Source organism: Epinephelus lanceolatus, chromosome 16, assembly GCF_041903045.1.
Source record: "Epinephelus lanceolatus isolate andai-2023 chromosome 16, ASM4190304v1, whole genome shotgun sequence".
In the NCBI taxonomy this organism is placed as follows: Eukaryota; Metazoa; Chordata; class Actinopteri; order Perciformes; family Serranidae; genus Epinephelus; species Epinephelus lanceolatus.
Window position 1 is genome coordinate 16,963,371 of NC_135749.1, and position 19,930 is coordinate 16,983,300.

General features: G+C 41.7%; 2 protein-coding genes across 2 annotated transcripts; one reads left to right on the forward strand and one right to left on the reverse strand.

Moving 5' to 3' along the window:
• The first annotated feature begins 1 nt into the window (after position 1).
• Positions 2 to 5,441, forward strand: zcchc17 (zinc finger, CCHC domain containing 17). The gene is made up of 7 exons (XM_033636268.2): positions 2 to 71; positions 1,483 to 1,661; positions 2,847 to 2,947; positions 3,057 to 3,148; positions 3,237 to 3,337; positions 4,058 to 4,209; positions 4,553 to 5,441. The coding sequence occupies exons 2-7, from the start codon at positions 1,523 to 1,525 to the stop codon at positions 4,730 to 4,732; spliced, it is 765 nt and encodes a 254-aa protein (XP_033492159.1). The 5' UTR covers positions 2 to 71; positions 1,483 to 1,522; the 3' UTR covers positions 4,733 to 5,441.
• An 8,800-nt stretch (positions 5,442 to 14,241) lies between these two features.
• fabp3 (fatty acid binding protein 3, muscle and heart) lies at positions 14,242 to 18,986 on the reverse strand. Its single transcript, XM_033636869.2, has 4 exons — positions 18,752 to 18,986; positions 16,427 to 16,599; positions 14,799 to 14,900; positions 14,242 to 14,708 (listed from the first exon to the last, which is right to left on the reverse strand). The coding sequence occupies exons 1-4, from the start codon at positions 18,822 to 18,824 to the stop codon at positions 14,655 to 14,657; spliced, it is 402 nt and encodes a 133-aa protein (XP_033492760.1). The 5' UTR covers positions 18,825 to 18,986; the 3' UTR covers positions 14,242 to 14,654.
• Positions 18,987 to 19,930: the final 944 nt, after the last annotated feature.

Here is a 19,930-nt window from a genome sequence, read left to right on the forward strand (position 1 = left end):
GGTTTACACGGCTTGTTGTCAAACCGATGTGCCCCGGATGTAAAACGGCAGCAGTTTTGCTAAAGCGAAAGGTAACTATCAATTTTTTAAATATTTTATTTCTTCCTGAATTTGCGCTACATTGTGCACTCCCAATAATTTTATGGATTGGAATTTCTACGTTGTGCACGGACCAGTAATCCCGTTTATATTTGTTGGGTTAACTAGGTTAGCTGGCTCGAAGACAATGCTCTAAGCTAGCTAGCTAACGTTAGCTTCACTGCTAATATTCTAAGCTACACTGTAGCTTACAGCAGATGTAAAGTGAAGTTAGCTTACAACAGCTTTTTGTCACATATCTATCAAAGTGCCTTTGCACACATTTTTGCTATCTGAATCTCATACAACTCAACTACATTTTATATCTATTGAGCAGCATCTGCGCAAGGAAAATACTTAAGAGAGTAAATATTAAGTGCTTTTCTAATGCCAGATTTCAAAAAGTGGATTTAATAATGTCAGCCACTGAATGTTGAATATTTTTAAATTGATCTTAACCTGTTCTTCACGTTGTTGAGGTTACTGTGTCTACCCTTTTTAATCTTAATTCAAACAAATCGACATATACATCAATAACAAACAACTCAAATAGACAAAAAACAGCTTCCAACCATTATGAAGGTTCTTTTTACAAAAATAAATTGCATTCAAGATTATTTTATTTTATTTTATTTATTAGATTTGTGGTTCTGGCAGCCATCAATACTGCTAATATATTTAAATCCTAATGATAAAAATATACAACTCTTAGACCATTTTAACAGGTTATGAATACTTTACTAAGTAGAGTGTCCCTATCACTCTGCTTGAATTACAGACCGTATCGAATGCCAGTCCTCCCAGTATGATTCAGCTTCTACGAGGTTAAGGTTTATTAGTTCAGTTAAACTGGAAGAAATGGACTACTTGGACAAATGCACTAGAATAGAGTATTTGCTATATAAATATAAATGTTGTATATAAACAACTTCAAAGATGTTGTTAAAATGTAAGCTGTGCACAGATTTAAAGGCCCCACATTGTAAAAATTCAGATTTCTGTGTCTTTTTTGTTGTTGTTATTATGCAAGTATAGGTGCTATATGAATGCTGTGAAAGTATTTAGCTTGAAGAGACAGGCGCTGAAATGGAGCGTTTCAGACGGAGGCCGAATACTGCTATATTCAGGCAGACAGCATGAGAAAAATAATGTGTTTTTTTATATATGTTCTATTAGAAACCCCAAATGCACTTGAAAATGAGCATTATATGGGACTTTTAAAGTTGACACTAATGTTATGTGTGTTTTCTGTAACTCTTGCCCCCAAACATTTGATTTTTGGATGCATCTACAGGATTATCTCTGTACAAAAACACCCTTAAATGTCAATCTCAGCAGAGTGCATTGTCTTCTATTTTCATGATTTTACAAATAATAAAATATGTGTCATTCTAAATCTTTTAGACCCACTCACTGATAACTGTGGTCCACCTCTGCTGAGACAATGTCTGACAGTGATGGGCCAGGACAAGAGCCTGCTGGACTGGATGGTCTGCCACCAATGCACAGCATTTCCAAGGGAGAGGTGGTGTCTGTGCAGACCTATGGAGCCTTCGTCAGACTGCCAGGATACAAGAAGGAAGGTTGGCAAAAAGTGGATTTATTTGTATTGACTGTTACTGCAGACATTTATAACGATAGAAAAAAAGTTACAAATTGAAATTGAATTAAATGAATCACAATAATATGAAGAAATAGTGCTGTAAAAGACACAAACACAATAAGAATTAGAAAACCTCAGTACAAAAATATTTCAGAGCTTTCAATGAGCAAAAACAGTAAATCCACAGTAATATGGACAATTAGAAGAAAATATAAAACAAAGAAACATACAGTGGCAGAAATATGCTAAGTCAATGCCTGCATCCACTGCCAGTTAGAACACTGCATCAGAGATGGGACATTGGCAAGAGTCAAAAGCATTGGAGACTTAGGGCAAATACTGCAGGAACCAAGAGACAGCCCCCTTTCTTAATGTCTAGTGCATAATGTCTGTGTCAGTGTATGACAGTGCTGCCTCAGCCAGAGTCAGGAGAACAGACTGCAAGGCACCTAATATATGTGATGCTTCTAGAGTAGGATTTCATCATTTCCATAGAGTTCCTTCTCTGATTGCAGGAAGAGGTTGGAGTAGATTATCAGTTTTGTGTTTTATTCAAGGGGCAGTAAGATAGTTCATATGCTGCAGTCTGTGGGCATGACACAGCATGTCACCTATGTGCAAGCCCACATCTTTAATATGTTGATCATTTTTTATTCGTTAGCACAGTCACCCAGTTTGAGTTTTTTCCACACAACATAATTTCCTAGTTAGAGTTGTGCAGGAGGGTGTGCAGTGGGTTAGGGTTGTTCTGAAGTGGAGCTACTTTTTTGATTATGATTTGTTGTGACAGATTTGTCCTTGACCTGCATGTCAAACTGAATACCTGCTTCTCGTTTTCACCACTGGAGGGCGAACTGAGCAAAGTTTACTGAATTCAGCATCAGAACCATGGTGCTCAAATCCTGAGAAAATAATCTCTCTCTTTCAGAAAATAAAGGCAGTAAAGAGTTTAACATTGGAATAGTTTTAATTAAATTATTACCAGTTGAAATTGGGAGTCAGTGAAAGCTGTTCAGAATGAATGTCACTAATTCTAAGTGTGACAGCAGATTCGTAAATGTCAGAAAACACATATTTGCATGTCTAAATCCCTTGAAACCAATTTCTGCTCAGCATTATATGTATTCTTAGACTGATAACTACACTTTCTCACTTGCATACACAGGCCTCGTACATGTGAGTGAGATGTCAGCCACACGGGTAGAGAATGCCTCAGAGATTGTCGATGTGGGAGAGAAGGTGTGGATTAAAGTAATTGGAAGAGAGGTAACAACCCCCCCCCCACCACACACACACACACACACACACACACACACATCATGATGTGTCCTTGAAGTGAGCAGGATGATTGCAGCTCTGTCCCATCTCTCTATAGATTCGGGGTGACAAGGTGAAGTTGTCCTTCTCTATGAAAGCTGTCAATCAGGGAACAGGTCAGGACTTGGACCCAAACAATGTCATGGCAGAGTAAGTGCTTACATGTCTGTTACGTTTGTGTGTCTCTGCATGTGTGCATGGACAGGTATGTGTAATCATCATCTGTGTGTGATTGCAGGCAGGATGCGAGGCGACGTAGGCAGTTTAGAGATCACACTGGCAATAGGATCACACTGGAGGCCGTACTCAACACAACGTGTGCTAAGTGTGGCTGCAAGGGTATGACAACAGTCAGGGTGTACATCCCGAGTCTCTTATTTGATATCTCCTCGCTCCTTGATCCTCACTCCTTGCGTGAAACGGTAGTTGTTCTGATGCACCACCTGAAGGCCGCCCCAAAGCTCTTAATTCTGCTCTGAGGAGTGTTGAGCGAGAACAGATGAGAGCATCCTTCATGGTTGTCTTTTATCAGCAGACACGCCCTCATACTTTATTGATTGGACGCTGCAGCTGATCAGATTGATCTGATGTGTAACAATACATCTGAGTTTAATACTGAAGTGAAGATAGATAAGAGATGAAACTCAAGTGTACAGCTCCTAAGATTTATGTTTTGTTTTCTGATTCACCATCTAGTTAAAAGTCAGCTGTATAAATTGTAGGTCTGAACAACAAAAGGAGCATAAACAACTTGAAAGATTTTTCTTTTCACAATCTGTTATTTTCCCCATTAACTTTTATTATGGATACAATCAAAGTGCAGAGCACGTATGCAGACACAAACAGTTGACATCAGAGACAGACATTGCTTCACGTGACGCTTCAGAGAAAACAACATCTGATTTCTCTAGAAACACTTTTCCTTGTTTCCTCGTAGAGTTTCGAGACTTGGGATGCACCCAGCATCTGCATTTGTTTCTTACAACTGTCTACAGGAAAATTGGCTTGAAATCATGTTAAATTTGTGCAGCAGTTTTAATAAATCACTAATCTTTTCAGGTCACTTCACAAAGGACTGTTTCTCCGCTCCGGGCTTGCAGTACGCTCTTTTGCCTGAAGAGGATGATGACGAGTCACAACACCAGCAGCAGCAGCAGACCTCCACAGTTGTGCCACTGCCAGACGCGGATAAAAAGAAGAAGAAAAAGAAGGTGACAGTAAATGCCCTGTGTGGTTATAACTTCCTTTTTTCCCGCTCTCCTCCACCTTCCTTTTTGTGTCTCTCAGCTGTGGGTCATCTGACGCAACAACCCACATGAGGATGTATGTCTGCGGATACGGAGATACAAGGCGGCTTCATTAGAAATGTCAAAAATGTTATTTGAGAGAATCCAGGGTGGTTTTGTGCTGATATGATGAAAAATAATAGTTTCGTAAATGTGGTTTTGGGGTATTGAAACTGCTGTCTGATTCCCACATATTTCTACATTGTCATTATTCAAGTTCCTTTTATTGCCACACGGAACAAATTTTCTTGTGTGTCATCATCATCAGGAGAAGAAAATGAAGAAGAAGAGGAAGAGGGAGAGGAAGGAGTCGGGGAGCGACGATAGCAGCAGTAGCAGCAGCAGTGGCGAGTGCAAATCCAAGAGGAGGCGCCGCGACCACACTCATGACAGAGAGGACAAAAAGAAGAAGAAACACAAGAAACACAGATCACACAAACACAGCTAAGACAGCCACACACACACACACACAGACACTGCAGCTGACGATAAAGGGGAAGTGGGTAGCTACAGACGGAGTGACACACTTCCAGCTGTGTGTCTTTTAATCTCTCCGGCTCATTATAGAAGCCTTCATCTATTTAAGTTAAGGAAAGTTCTTGCTGTTTCTTCATGTCACACATTCACACTTTTCATCAAGTTTAAAGAAACAAAATCGGTCACAAAAATCAGGTGACAAGCCCCACTTGTCCTGAAGTAACCCCTGGTTCCCCCGCAGAGGGAGGAGTTTACACATCATATGTAACCAGATAGATGTAACCAATATGGCAGCAAGCGGCTATCCCCTCTTTGAATCCACATATTGTTTACAGCTATCGAGTTTCATCGAGAAGACATTAAGACAGTAATGCTGAATGTTAGCGGGAGTCTGACATGAAAAGCCCACACACACACACAAACACACACACACACACACAGAGGAAGTTGTAAAGACAAACAGGATGTGTAATGCAGCACAATTGAGCATGACAGGAACTTAAAGCTGAGATGATAGCCTGAGGTTGTCTGCCGCTTATTGTCCGTTTGTGTGTGCATACAGCACACGTGTATTTGTGTGTCTTGCCCCCAGGGGACTGCTTAGAGTACACACAACCCTTGACCTGCATGACAACTGTTAACTCCATTAAAGGCGTTTTTATTTGTGGAGATAAAAAAAAGTCTCTTGATGTCTTTGTTCTTGGACCTTGAGCTGTTAATGATGCCGTTAAAGTTGGTCCATGGGGGACTAAAACATGCACACACAAACATCAGAAACTCTCAGGTTGAGCCTAGTGGTACACCTCAGGGTCATTTAGAGTTAATGCTTTTAAGCACGGTTAGGTTTTTAAGGCCAGGACTGAGCTGAGGGATTTACACAACATGAACTGCAGGTTAGGTTGTGTCCTAAAAGGTCAAAGTTGCAAAAAGTTGAAAGCAGTGTTGTAGTCAAGGCCACTTTAACTGAGACTTAGTCGTGTCCCAGACTGGAGTATATTTATATTGACACTGAGACAAGACCAAGACCAGTTTGAGTCCCACTCTGCATAACACACTAAAGAGAAAAAGTAAAACATGCAAAAAGTAGACACTCCTCATACTGATCTGGAAAATCCACACTCCCATGAAAATACTGACAGAAAACCAGTAAAGATTCCTCTTTATTCACCTCATATTGCCATATACTGTGCATATGAGTGTATGTATAAGACAAAAGGCATTGCAGAGATGAATTTTATGTGGGAATTTTCCTTTGTTTTCTATGAGCAAACAAATACAAACACTAAGAAGCTGAAATCAACTTAGCATCTATATTCAGCACTCAATTTTGTGATATCCCTACATTTGTGGTCTCGACCAGTCTTGATATAAAATCCCGAGGCTGAGACAAGACCAAGGACATTAAAAAGTGACCTTGAGACCAAGATTCTCAAGTACTACAAAACTGGTTAATAGTGTAGCTTTTGCTTTCATTTCAAAAGAAAACCCCCATGTCTCTGTAAGTCAAGATAAGACAATGTTAGAGAATCAACATCTTGTTTCATTTGTGCTGAACTGACCCCAGCTCTGAGCTCCCAATTGTAGGACTGTGGTGAAATAGATTGTTTCCAGCTGCAGGGAGTTGGCTCGAGTTCATTGGTCAGTCTCAAGACTCCTCTTATTTTTTTCTCTTGCTTGCACCAGACAGAAGTACAAGATGAATTTAATATGGTCAGTTAAACATTTAATATGACCCCACACTTGCACAACCAGAACTGTGGATTTGCACATAATTTGAATACAACGGCGAGAACCAGTCTCTACTGTACATACTTGTTCATGTATTTCAATATTTGATTTGACCTTGGGGATTACCTGAAGCTACATGACCTGCCCACCCTGCCTATGACACAACCAGCCCCCTTTGCTCCTCTGGCTTCTGGACCAGGGCCTGGCCTTAGCTAAATGCTAAGGAAGCATTTAGCTAGCTATTAAATGCCAGGTTAACGTTAGGAAAAGGAAAAGGGTAAGAGTTACAACTCAGTAGTTATAACTTTAATCACGTCCTCATGTAGCCTATAATGAATGAAGAAAGGAAATGAATAAAGTGGATAATTGCTGTGTTTGGCCTCTTATTTATTCTCAACAGCGTGACGTTGCAGCAGGGTTCAAATAACCTGCCGTTGGTGGGTTTGTCTTCTGGTGGTGGGCGTGATGTGTGGACGGGTGCCGTATAGGCTTCGAAATGTGGCTGCAGCTTTACATGTCCTGGGTCCAAGCTGACAAATGAAGCCAACCTGAAGTGCCAAAAACTGCAGTTCTTTGAGCGGCCACTTGAGGCTGACTCCAGAATCCTTTCAATCCACATAGACACATGTCAAAATGCCCAATTTTACAGCAGAAATAAACATGTTAACAGCCTGGTACAAAAAAACGTAAGCTAATTTTCTCCTTCATGACAACTGTACGCAGGTGAATTCCTATATTTCTCACCCATTTACATCTTATTAAGGCTTAAAATTATGCATAATTAAGGGCAGGCGACTTTAAAAGACAGGCTGTCTGCTGATAGTGTCCTCGGCTTCTCAGTCAGATCCACCCCTCGCTCCTCCACAGGCCCTCTTGCCCCAATATGGTCGCTTCTGGCTTAAAAAAAACAAGACAGCAACAGCCAAAGTGCTGAACTTGAGGCTTCAAAACCCATGGATGTATCAAGAGAACTGGATACAGCATTAAAGGCAGATACCCCCATTTATTCTAGAAACTCCTGCCAGCCAAGCCAGCTACTTCCAGTTTAGCGCTCTTTTAGACTTCCAAATTGTTATCAGACCAAATGAATTAGATCCTGAGAGTGAAGCGAGTCATTTCACGGGGGTTGTGGCACTCAAAAAAATGTATCCACTGATTTACAGACATCTCTTTCCCAATGTAAGTCAATGGGAAAAGTCTTTTTGGGCCCATTTGCATTTGGTGACAGACCCTGGAAATTGCAGTACTATTGTTAAGCCACTGGCTTCAAAGTCTGGCGCATTTCCTGGGGGTCTTGTCAAAACAGGAGTCCACAAACCAATGGGTAACATCACAGGGCTAAGTCCATTATTGTTATGGCCTACTCTGGGGTCCTCTCACACGTATTCCATCATGTTGTTCTACAGTATCCCAGAATGAACAAATCTAACACTGGCTCTAGACAGGGCCATTTACGAGACAAGTTTCAGCTCTGCAACCTAAACGCTAGATGCACCTAAATCCTACACACTGGACCTTTAATACCAACTGTTTACAGCCTTTTAAATGGGTGCTGGTAATGTGACAACACACTTGGCCTTCATGAAAACATTTGATAGTATTTCACAGCTGAGAAAACACACTGACAGTACTGGAGCTGTGGCTGCACATATGAATCCATACAAGACATAGTAATTCTGGCATTATAAATGTTCAGGCTTGTTCTCTTCCTTTTTCAGTAGGTTTGGTCTTTCATACTACTGCCAGGGTAACTTTAGGAGGAGCAGAAGGTGACCTGGCCTGCACCCTTTCACCCATTCACCCCAGCCTGGTAAGATCATCCTGACGTGAGCTCAACATTCTGTCTCAGGGAGCCAAACAGAATGTTGAGCTCACGTCATCAGGATGGTCTTACCAGGCTACCTTCACCCTGCCTCTAGTTGGCAGTCTGTTGCTACCACATGACATCAATATACTGTGATCTGAATTTAGAAGGCTCACACGCACCTAATGTACAAGTACGGGACACAACAGTACAAGCACACCTAGTGCAGGCTTTAACAAAACTTTCCCCTGACCTAGCCAAGGCAAGATCAAGATACACACTCCTATGTACACACACATACACACACACACACACACACACACACATGCCAGAGCTGTGGAGAAGCTATAAATAACCTCCCTCTGAGTCCCTGCAAAACCAACTGTGATGGAAACTGTGGTCACACACTTTGGATATACTTGTACAATTGTGTTGCTCCACTGACCTCTTTTGCCCTCCTGTTTTTGTTTTTTGAGACACAACTAAATGTGGCTCAGACTGGAGCACTTCAAGGCCCACAACACTCAAAGTTCAGCTCTAAATTCCTAACAGCAACTGTAAGTTTTTACTACAGCTTTGGGCTGAAGGGTGCCATGCCATTATACCAGTGGCATTCCAATGTCCCATTAGTCCGAAAAATGTCCCATTGGACCAAAAGCCTGTTTCTCTCAATAACAAATGCCCACCTCTGCAAAGTCCCCTTTCCACGAAAAATACCCACTCCCTCCAGTTGGTTTGCGTTTGAGCCACTGCTCATTGGTGTTTTTAATGATACTTCCAGTTTTTTTCCAGCAGAAGTTGAGCCACAGATCGGGGGTGTTTTTTACGACCGTTAATGATGTTTCTGAGTGGAGTCAAAGCCACCAATCTTGTTTGTTTGTCACCGACTCATACCTGCTTTTCCAGGGAAATTTGTGCCACCAAACCTGATTGTTTAAAGTCAAAACATGATCATTTCGTAACCAGAACATAGTCACACAGTCACATTTGTCATTGTTGACAAATATAAGATATCCATAGTTTACAGAAACGTACAATGCAAACATTTTTTCTGTTGATTGCATTTTCTAACCGCAGGGAGTGTGTGTTTTCAGAGAAACAGCCCTTCAGAGCAATGGGCATTAGTTTTTGGGATAACAGACTGTCGTAAAAATGGAACTTTGGTCGCCTGGGACATTTTTTGAACCAACAGGGCTTTGGGTTTTTGGGCCATCACAGCAATGGGCATTCCTCAGGTGAAGCTCCCTGAATTAAACTTTACATCAGGGGGTTCTCAAAGTTTTGATGACTGAGTTTAATGGAGCCAGCGTATGACTGAGTGCCGAACAGGAAAACTGCTCACATAAACCAAAATATATTTTCCATTGCACTTGTACTTGAAACTGCTGCTTAAACTGTGCACCAAATTCCTAACTTCAGCTAACAGCGCTAGCATTAATGACAGAATGTAAGGAGACACTAGTTGAGGAATCAGAAGTGCTATATCGTAGGCAACTGGACTTGCTTGTGTTTCTTGAAGATATTTCACCTCTCATCCAAGAGGCTTCTTCAGTTCTAAATGACTGGTACGGAGTCGCAGGATTTTAACTGTGTAGGTGTGAACCCTTACAGAGTCGTTGGGGTCACGTGAGACATATGAGTTGTTGACCCATCTGGCCATCATGTGTGTCGTTAGGGTCAGATGGGACCAGGGGTGAATGGATGGGAAGTTGTCTGGGAGGGATCCCAAGACTGCATTGTAGGTGGGTGATAAGTGGTGTTGTAGGCCACCTCCTCTGTTTAACGATGGTCGTTCCAGTTTGACATAGATGGCTTCTTTCACGTCTCTTTCAAACCATCTTTCTTCTTTGGAGCGCTTGTTTTGTTTCACCAATGTACAAATCTGTGCATTCCTGGCTGCACTGAACTGCATACACCACATTACTCTGCTTATGTCTGGGTACTTTGTCCTTAGGGTGGACAAGCAAGCTTACTAGCTCCGTACCAGTCATTTAGAACTAAGGAAACCTCTTGGATGACAGGCAAAACGTCTTCAAGAAATGAAAGCAAGTCCAGTTGCCTACGATATAGCACTTATGATTACTATGACCTGGATGACTGAGAATCTTCACTGACATACAGTCAGGTCCATAATTATTTGGACAATGATACAGTTGTCGTCATTTTGGCTCTGTACACCACCACAATGGGTTTTAAATGAAACAATGAATACCTGCTTAAAGTGCAGACTCTCAGCTTTCATTTAAGGCTTTTTTCAAAAATGTAGTATGAACCGTGTAGGAATTACAACCATTTCTTCACACAGTCCCCCAACTTTAAGGGCTCATAAGTATTTGGACAAACTAACATAATCATCAATTAAACAGTCAGTTTCAATACTTGGTTGCAAATCCTTTACAGTCAATGACTGCCTGAAGTGTTGGACACATAGGCATCATCAGATGCTGGGTTTCTTCCCTGGTGATGCTCTGCCAGCCCTTTACTGCAGCGGTCTGCACTTCCTGCTTGTGTTTTGGGTGTTTTGCCCTCAGTTTTGGCTTCAGCAAGAGAAACGCATGCTCAATTGGATTCAGGTCAGATGATATGACTTGGCCATTGCAGAACATTCCACTTCTTTGCCTTAAAAATGTCTTTGGTTGCTTTTGCAATATGCTTCAGGTCAATGTCCATCTGCACTGTGAAGCATCGTCCAATGAGTTTTGAAGCATTTAGTTGAATCTGAACAGATAATGGTGCCCCAAACACTTCAGCTTTCATCCTGCTGCTCTTGTAAGCAAGACAAGACTTCACTAGAATAAATACAGAGGGTTTATCACAAGATGCAAACCATTGGTTAGCCTTAAAAATGGAAGGCCAGATTAGAGTTTGTCAAAAACCATCTAAAAAGCCTGTACAGTTGTGGAACAGCATACTATGGACAGACAAAACAAAGATCAACTACCAGAATGATGGGAAGACAAGAGAAGGAAGAAGGGAAGGAACTGCTCATGATCCAAAGCACACCACCTCATCAGTGAAGCATGGTGGAGGTACTGTTATGTCATGGCCATGTATGGCTGCCAGTGGAACTGGTTCTCTTGTATTTATTGATGATGTGACTGCTGACAAGAGCAGCAGGATGAAAGCTGAAGTGTTTGGGGCACCATTACCTGCTCAGATTCGACCAAATGCTTCAAAACTCATTGGACGATGCTTCACAGTGCAGATGGACAATGACCTGAAGCATATTGCAAAAGCAACCAAAGACATTTTTAAGGCAAAGAAGTGGAATGTTCTGCAATGGCCAAGTCATATCATCTGACCTGAATCCAATTGAGCATGTGTTTCTCTTGCTGAAGCCAAAACTGAGGGCAAAACACCCAAAACACAAGCAGGAAGTGCAGACGGCTGCAGTAAAGGGCTGGCAGAGCATCACCAGGGAAGAAACCCAGCATCTGATGATGTCTATGTGTCCAACACTTCAGGCAGTCATTGACTGTAAAGGATTTGCAACCAAGTATTGAAACTGACTGTTTAATTGATGATTTTGTTAGTTTGTCCAAATACTTATGAGCCCTTAAAGTCGGGGGGACTGTGTGAAGAAATGGTTGTAATTCCTACATGGTTCATACTACATTTTTGAAAAAAGCCTTAAATGAAAACTGAGAGTCTGCACTTTACTTTACTTTACTACTTTACTTTTCATTGTTTCATTTAAAACCCACTGTGGTGGTGTACAGAGCCAAAATGATGACAACTGTATCATTGTCCAAATAATTATGGAGCTGACTGTAGCTGAGGGAAATTTCACATTATTCTGATTTGTTACAGAATCTGACTAATCAAATATCATGTAAATGAATGTCATGGCAGCTGCAATCAGTTGATAATTATGTAAAGCATAGCTGCTTAAAGTGCAGCCCTCAAGCTGATGGAGTGCACCAGGAATGAGTCCTAAAACCTGGAAATGAGTTTGCATTTTAATACTCACAGTTCCCTCGTCTCAAAGTCAATGGGTTCGTTGAATGGGTGTTTGGTAAGATGCCTGAAACAACATCTGTGGTTAACAAAAGCTTAAGAGACTGTCACAAGTTTCTATGCATCTTAAAAAAGGCTGTGCCGAACACGGCATAACAGTCTTGTTATGGTGGTGACATTAGATAATGCAGCCGTAGTTTGGTTTGTTTATAGCCTAACGTTAGCTTATTAGCTGATTGCATTTAGGCTTCAGAAATAATGGAAGTGTTGTTCATCTGTGAAGATTATCTTACTGAACAAAATGTCTAAGTATCATAAATGTTTGTTTGCCATGGAGCTTATTTTCAGCAACAGTCCAAAATCCAATGGAAAAAATCCCCTAGGCTTTTTGAGGAGGTAACCACTGCAGTGCCAATTTCTTCATCGGCCTACAGAAATACATCACCCCTGGTGCACTCTATCGGCTTGTGGGCTGCACTTTGAGCAGCTATTTACATGATTATCAACTGATTGCAGCTGCCATGAGATTCATTTACATGATATTTTATTAGTCAAATTCTATAACAAATCAGAACAATGTCAGATTTCACTAACAAGACATTTGCTAATTTCAGTCTTGGTGGGTCAACTCTGTACCTGGAGTTACCAGCTGCCGTGTACGACCACTAAACATCTCAAGAAAAAACATGCGTGCAATGTTTCTGTGATTTCACCTACTACATGGGAACCAATGGACACACTTTTCTGAGCAGAGGGGGAGTGATTTTACAAAGTACCAGGCTCATGAAACACACAGGTGTGCCTGTTTGTTACACAATGTTATGTGTATTTTTAAACATACAGAGACATTTTGTTTGTAGTGTATACAGCTCCTGTTGGGATTGTCATGTTTGCAAGGGGATGGATGTGGCGATGGTGCAGTGGAAGTTAACACTGATATAAAAACTATTACATGGACTCTATTTTGAGAGGATATTTACTGTAACAGTGGTGCTGTTAGAATCTGACAAATGTATTTATTTATTTATATATACACTGATCAGCCAAAACATTAAAACCACTGCTGGGTGAAGTGAGCGTGCAATGTTCTTCTGGGAAACCTTGGATCCTGGCATTCATGAAGATGCTACCTGATGCACTCCACCCACCCAAACACCGTTGCAGACAAAATAAACCCCCTCAATGGCACTTGTCGATGGCAGTGTCCCCCCAGCAGGACAATGTGTCATGCCACACCCCCAAAACTGCTCAGGAATTACCCCAGCAATGGGAGAAAGAGCTCAAGGTGTCGTCCTGGCCTCCAAATACCCCAGATCCCAATCTGACATCCTATTTACCCCTGATCCACGGTGGGGCCTCCTTGGATTGGACTTGGCTCTGACCTGTCAAGTCATGGACACAGGACCTCTGGAGGGTGTCCCTTGGTGTCTGGCACGTGTTGCCATGTGTTGGCCTCAGATCTTTTAAGTCCTATTTGTTGTAAGGTGGGGTATTAGCACGTCCCACAGATGTTTGATCAGACTGAGATTTAGGGGATTTTGGAGGCCAGGTTGACGCCTTGAGCTCTTTGTCACGTTCCTCGGACCACTCCTGAGCAGTTTTTGTGGTGTGGCATGGTGCATTGTCTTGCTGGTCTGCACTGGTGTTTTTAAGTGGGTGGAGCGTGTCAGGTGGCATCCACATGAAAGTCAGAACCAAAGGTTCCCAACATAACATGGCATTGTATCAAGATGATCAATGTTGTTCACTTCACCTGTCAGTGGTTTTAAAGTTTTGTCTGATCGATGTATACTGTTATTTTATTCGTTTATATCGTTATTGTCTATTTGCTTTTATTTTATCTTTTAGTATAAGTCAGTCCTGTCTGGTGTTATTCAGAGAGTTTGTTATTGTTTTTTTTTGTTTTAGGTGGTTTAGTGTTGTTGAAAAAAGTTGAAATTCAGTACATTGTAAGAAGAAAAAAAGAAGAAAAAACATGCTGGAGCATTAAATCATTTGAACAGTTTGTCTAACAGTGTAGACACTTTTATTTTTCAGGTCTCAATATGCAAACATTTAAAGTCAAACACTTTTCCAGGTTTATCGTAGGCACTGTGCATAAAAACCTCTAAGAAACAAAAATGCAGAACTGAATTTTTAGAGAAAAACAACAATGAATCATTGGAATTTATTCAGTGTTTCTTACAGTAGCACATCAGTACAACGGGATGGACGGGGAGAACGGGGAGGTCACAGTCAGTAGTACTGTTAATACTGAGCATCCAGTATGACGGGACATAAGGAGAATCTGCAGCAGCCGCATGAGGTGCTTGCTCGGCCTGGGTTGAGGTGGTGTTATGGATTTGGGGGGTGCAGGGCTTAAGCTGATGCAAGTAGATGCTGGAGGGAGGTCTCAGTGTTGGGTTTACTGTGCCCTCTCGTAGAAACGTTTGCAAACAACATCTTCCATTGTGAGCGTCTGTGATAGAGAGAGAGAGAGGGACAATTAAAAACAGCAAACACACACAAATGTGAAAGTTAAATGAACGCATTTTGTGTGAGCACTGACCAGTGTAAGTTTGTCGCCTTCTACTTCTCTGACCAGACTGGTCTCTTTGCCGTTCCACCTCTGTATGTGCACCAACTTACCATCATCTATTGTTACAATGGACTGGAGAAAAAAAAGGAGGTTATTACACCCAATACGCGATCATATTATGTTATGCACATGTTTATTAAGACTGGGATGTCTATATGTGATAAAGTGCTTTGCTTGTATTGTAATAGCTTTTCTGAACTTAAATCTTTCCCTTGACAGATATTCCGGATATTAAAAAAAAAAAAAAAACATCTTAAACTAATACTAAAACTAATGAAAACTAAACATTTTTAAATAATAAAACTACACTGAAACAATCAAACTCACTCTGGAAACTAATTGAAACTAAACTGAATTGAAAACAAAAATTAATAGTTATATAAAGTGGTTAAATTCAGCTCCTTCTCTAACAGCTACAACAGAAACATACTTGTTATTTAGCTAACGAATGTAGCGTTAGCATGGCTGCAATATTTGTGGTCACAACTAACAATTACAAAGAGATGGTTAATGCCAAAACATGCTCACAAAAGCACAAATAGAGAAGAGTCTTGAAGTATGTTAACTGACTCATGAATGTCAGTTATAGCCCACAGCAGCATCTGTCTAAAGTTTGCTGACGTTAGCTAACATGAGTCACTATTAGCTCCTGGTCATACCACACCAAGTCAGGCTGTAGCAGCAAAACCCCTGAGTGTATTAAATTGATTAAAGGTGTGCATTTTATCATTTGAGATTTACCTTTTCATTTGTAAGAGAAAGAAGGTGTTATTTCTTCTCTCAAAACTTTGTACATGCATAAAAAATACCTATATAATGGATTTCTATATATGTTGCAACCCTGTATGTTAGCAGTATTTGTGTATGCAAGTTTATAATAAACAAAAGATACATAAAAATTCTGTGTGCTTGTATATGTTTTTCTTATTAGTCTTAACATACTTGTTTATCTTTCATATTTAAACATAATACAAGCATATATCCTGCATCAATTAAGAAATGTTTATTTGCCCTTCACATATACTAGCTGAACAGTTCAGTAGGAAAGAACACCAGCTTTCCGAACAGAGACTGAGGTTCATGTGCATACTATGTTTCTTATAAATGAAATTTATATCTGTGTTATTCTTATATTACACATACATCATTGGCTCATCTCCAATGACTGAAACTTCATCTGCTTTCATTTTTATCTTTGTCTCTGCACAAGTACTTCAAAGACGCAACGCTTTCCATCCCACTGACACTAAAACCTTTCAACTACTCCACCACTCTGCTGAGGTTGCTGCATCTTAGGTCTCATTTTATGATTGCAAATTGTGACCAGTTCATCTGCTCTGACCCTTACCTCTCACCCCTGACCTCTCCGACCCATCCTCCAATTGTGACAAATTACAGTTGTTTGTTCAGCCATCAGCAGTGACAATAATCACTGTCATGTATTTATGGACACTTCAGAATTCTGAAGGTGTACACTGGGTGTCACAGAGAGCCACTAACAGGCTATTTATCAAAGATTAGACATGGTTAAAGCAGATTTTGCCATTAAGTGTCTGTATTCCTCACTGATCTCCTCTCTGAGCAACCTGACCTCTCACCTTAACTTTCCTGTCATCGGCGGTGGTCTCGTCAAACTCCTCTCCCAGCTTGAAGGAGAGCTCTGTGTTCTTGATGGTGCTGCGGGTCTGCACCGTCACCGTGTCGCCGTCCACTAAGATGATGGTGGTGGGCTTGGTCAGGCTTGCCATATGACGCGTGGTAAATGGCACCTCTGTAGAAAAGAAAGGCACATGGGTCATTTCATGTTCTGGTGGAGGATAACTGCATACACAAAACATATGTAAGAGACTTAGAGCCTACAGCCATGCTAGCAGCTATAGCTAATAGACTTGAATGCCTTCCTTCAACTGCACTACGGCACAGATGTGCCCCGGGCTAAATGCTAACAATAGCATTCTACATGCAAACTAGTAGTTAACACAAAGTACACATGAGGAATGTCAGCATGGGCGGATTACTGAACCCAAGGGTCTGAGGGCACAGGGGGCTCCTAAGTCAGAGCCTTTGCATGAAGTCACTGTTATTAATTTTGCATTTTTTGTTGCATAGTCAAAAGGCTTAATCATTCATGTTAATAAAAACTGAGGGGGGTGAGGGTGTATGCATCTTGCCCAGGGGCCCAATTTCTCATTCTAGCAGTTTTTTGTCAGGTATTTTGCACATACAGCAGTGGACAAACTTTCTTGACCTGATAGTGGTGCTGGATTTTCAATTCAATCTAAGAGACACATGAATGTATGTATAAAATTTCATGGCAAACCATCCAACTCAAAAAACAAAAATGCCAACGTCACTGTGGCGTAACCGTTACAGTCAGTCAATAAGATTCCTCCTCAGGGGATCATGAATGTCTGCACCAAATTTCACGACTATTCATCTAATAATTGTTAAGAGATATCACTCAGGGCCACAAATGTCAACCTCATGGTGGTACTAGAGGAAAAACTCTTGATCAAAGTGGTGGACAAACCGTTCATATTTGCTAAAATACTGTTGAATATTTTCAGTGGTGGCTCTTCCTACAGGTGACATAGGGCGCCACCCAGAGGACTCCACCTGTATGGGGCGCACACTCTACCAGGTGAGGTCGCTCCACGTATTTAATTATTAATCGATCCTACCAGAGTGGGAATAGTAAGTGCCATATTTTGAAAAACATTCAAAGCAGTAGCCATGCATTTGTCCTTTGGGTCTCCTTCAGCTGACACACTCTAATCTCTGTTTGTCTGCTGTCCAAACTTGCAGCATGTTCTTCAAACACTGCACTGACCTGACTGCCTGTCTGGGCATGTATGTATGCAAATGATTACTTTCCTTGTAGGACGTGAGTGTGAGGGATCAGGAGGGTTCATTTTATTTGGTAATAGTGACTCACACCCTTGGCTACCAAGTGAGAAATGTCAATGAGAAAATCTGTTCCTCTTTCGGGCTAATGATCCAGTTCATATCCAGCTAAAACTGCTACTTCCCGACAATCAATACAACAAAAAGTCACTGTGTGTGTGTGTGAGTGCAGATGCCTCACTGATCAAGAGCATTGGGGTTAGTGGTTGAAGGGTGTCTGGTTTCTATGGTGACCAATGCTGACAGGTCGATGTGAATGTGGCTTTGAGGTCAGCATGAACCTCTCACACACACACACAACCTCACAAAGACAAATAGTTAAGTGTCATTCTTCACAGTTGTAAAAGTGCGAGCACCTGCCCCCATCACACACACACACACACTGAACCATGTGTGAGAGTGTGTGAGATATTTCCAAGCCCACTTTATCTGTACATTCCCGTCCCCATTAGCTCCTCTGCATTTGAACCATCTTAATATTCAACTCCTCCCATGGCCTCAGACAATGAGCAGCCTTCAGCAAAGGTCATCCACATTATGCTCGAGTGTGTGAATGCCAGTTTGTTGCCATTCAGAGTTTCTCACAGTGGGGTTGGGTTTTTTCTCCACTGAAAGAGAGCCCCTCCCTCATTTCCAGCACTTAGGCCATGCGGTCAACCACTCTTCCTCTTTTCCTCCCCCTCTAGTTCCCATCCTCTCTCATTTTCTTTCTCTTTCTCTCTCCTCTTTCCACGCTTGTTCCTCCTCGTCATCTTTTTTTTTTCCATTCTCAGCCTTGGTCCCTCCCTTATTTACCCATTCATTGTCTCCCTTTACCTTCTTTACTTTTCCCGCAGCACCAACAGCTGCTTTAACAGGTTAAATACAAACACACCCTAAAGCATTAACCTCTTCTCTGCCCCATTTTCACATGTGCTCACATGCCGCACTGGCAATACTGCATCCTCTCCTGTTACTCACGCATGCGCGCACACACACACACACACACATAATACTGTACACACAAAACACATACTTACCCAGCTTCTTCATGTAGTCATCAAATTTTTCACTCTTCTTGAGGTCCCACTTGCCAACGAATGCATCCACCATGTCTGCAGCAGTGTGGCGGTATGAGGCAGCGAGAGACTGTGTGCGGGTGTGTAAGAGAGTGTGTGTGAGAGGGAGAGAGAGGCGGCAAAGCGAGGGAGCGACAGAATGAGAGAAGAGGGAGAGAGGCAGAGAGAGTGTAGTCAGCACCACGAGCTGTACTGCAATCCTACTGGCTGGATTTATACCGGCTGTTCATGATGTCATCAGGCTGTGCAGAATGCAGGGGAGGGGCGAGGGGTGAGGAGGGAGGGGGATGGAGACAAAAGAGAGAATCTGAGGCGGAGTGAGTAATGCAACTAAAGTACATTTGAATTTGAATTAGATTTGTTTTGTAACGTTTAGTTTGCATCAATTTTTATATGAATTCTATGCATAATAGTACAGTAGTTGTATAGCATAGCATAATGCACAGGAATGCAGTATTATTCTGAATGATTACACCCACATTGTAACACACCCCTGTCAACACTACTTTTTTATGACATTTGAGGCAATTTGAATTTTTTAACACTTGCAAGAGAGTAAGAGGGGGAGGGTCAGTGAGCAACAGGGCCACCGTAAAGACACCCAGGCTTGAGAGAATAAAAGGCAGAGTAAAGAGAGGGGGAGGATGAAGAGGAGGAGGAGGAGGGATTGATGAACAAGCCCCCGCTGTCAGAGAGAGGAGGAGGAGAAGAAAAACAGATCGAGCCCGAGGGGAGGAGGCGGCATGATTGATTTTTGTTGCAGGGGGTGGGGTGTGGGTGGCTGTTGAAAGTTAAAAAGCATGTCCCAACATTCCTCACTGCTCCCGCTTCTTGCTTCTCTACTGTTCCCACCTCTCTTCTTGAGGTCTACTACCTGCTTTAGCTTTTGTTTGACTTTTACTGACCTCCACGAGGTCTGCCAGGCCACAGAGGGTGTGTGTGTGTGTGTGTGTGTGTTGTGCACCACCCTTGTAAACACACATGCACACACGCACATGATAGAGTGAGCTGTGGTCACGGTAAGGGTGTTGGAAAGTTGGTTCATTACTACAGTGTTTAGTTTGCACATGCACAGAGAAAATCTTGTTTCTGTTGTTTAGGAGAACATTGCATTAATTCCCTGAAGAATCGACCTCGACC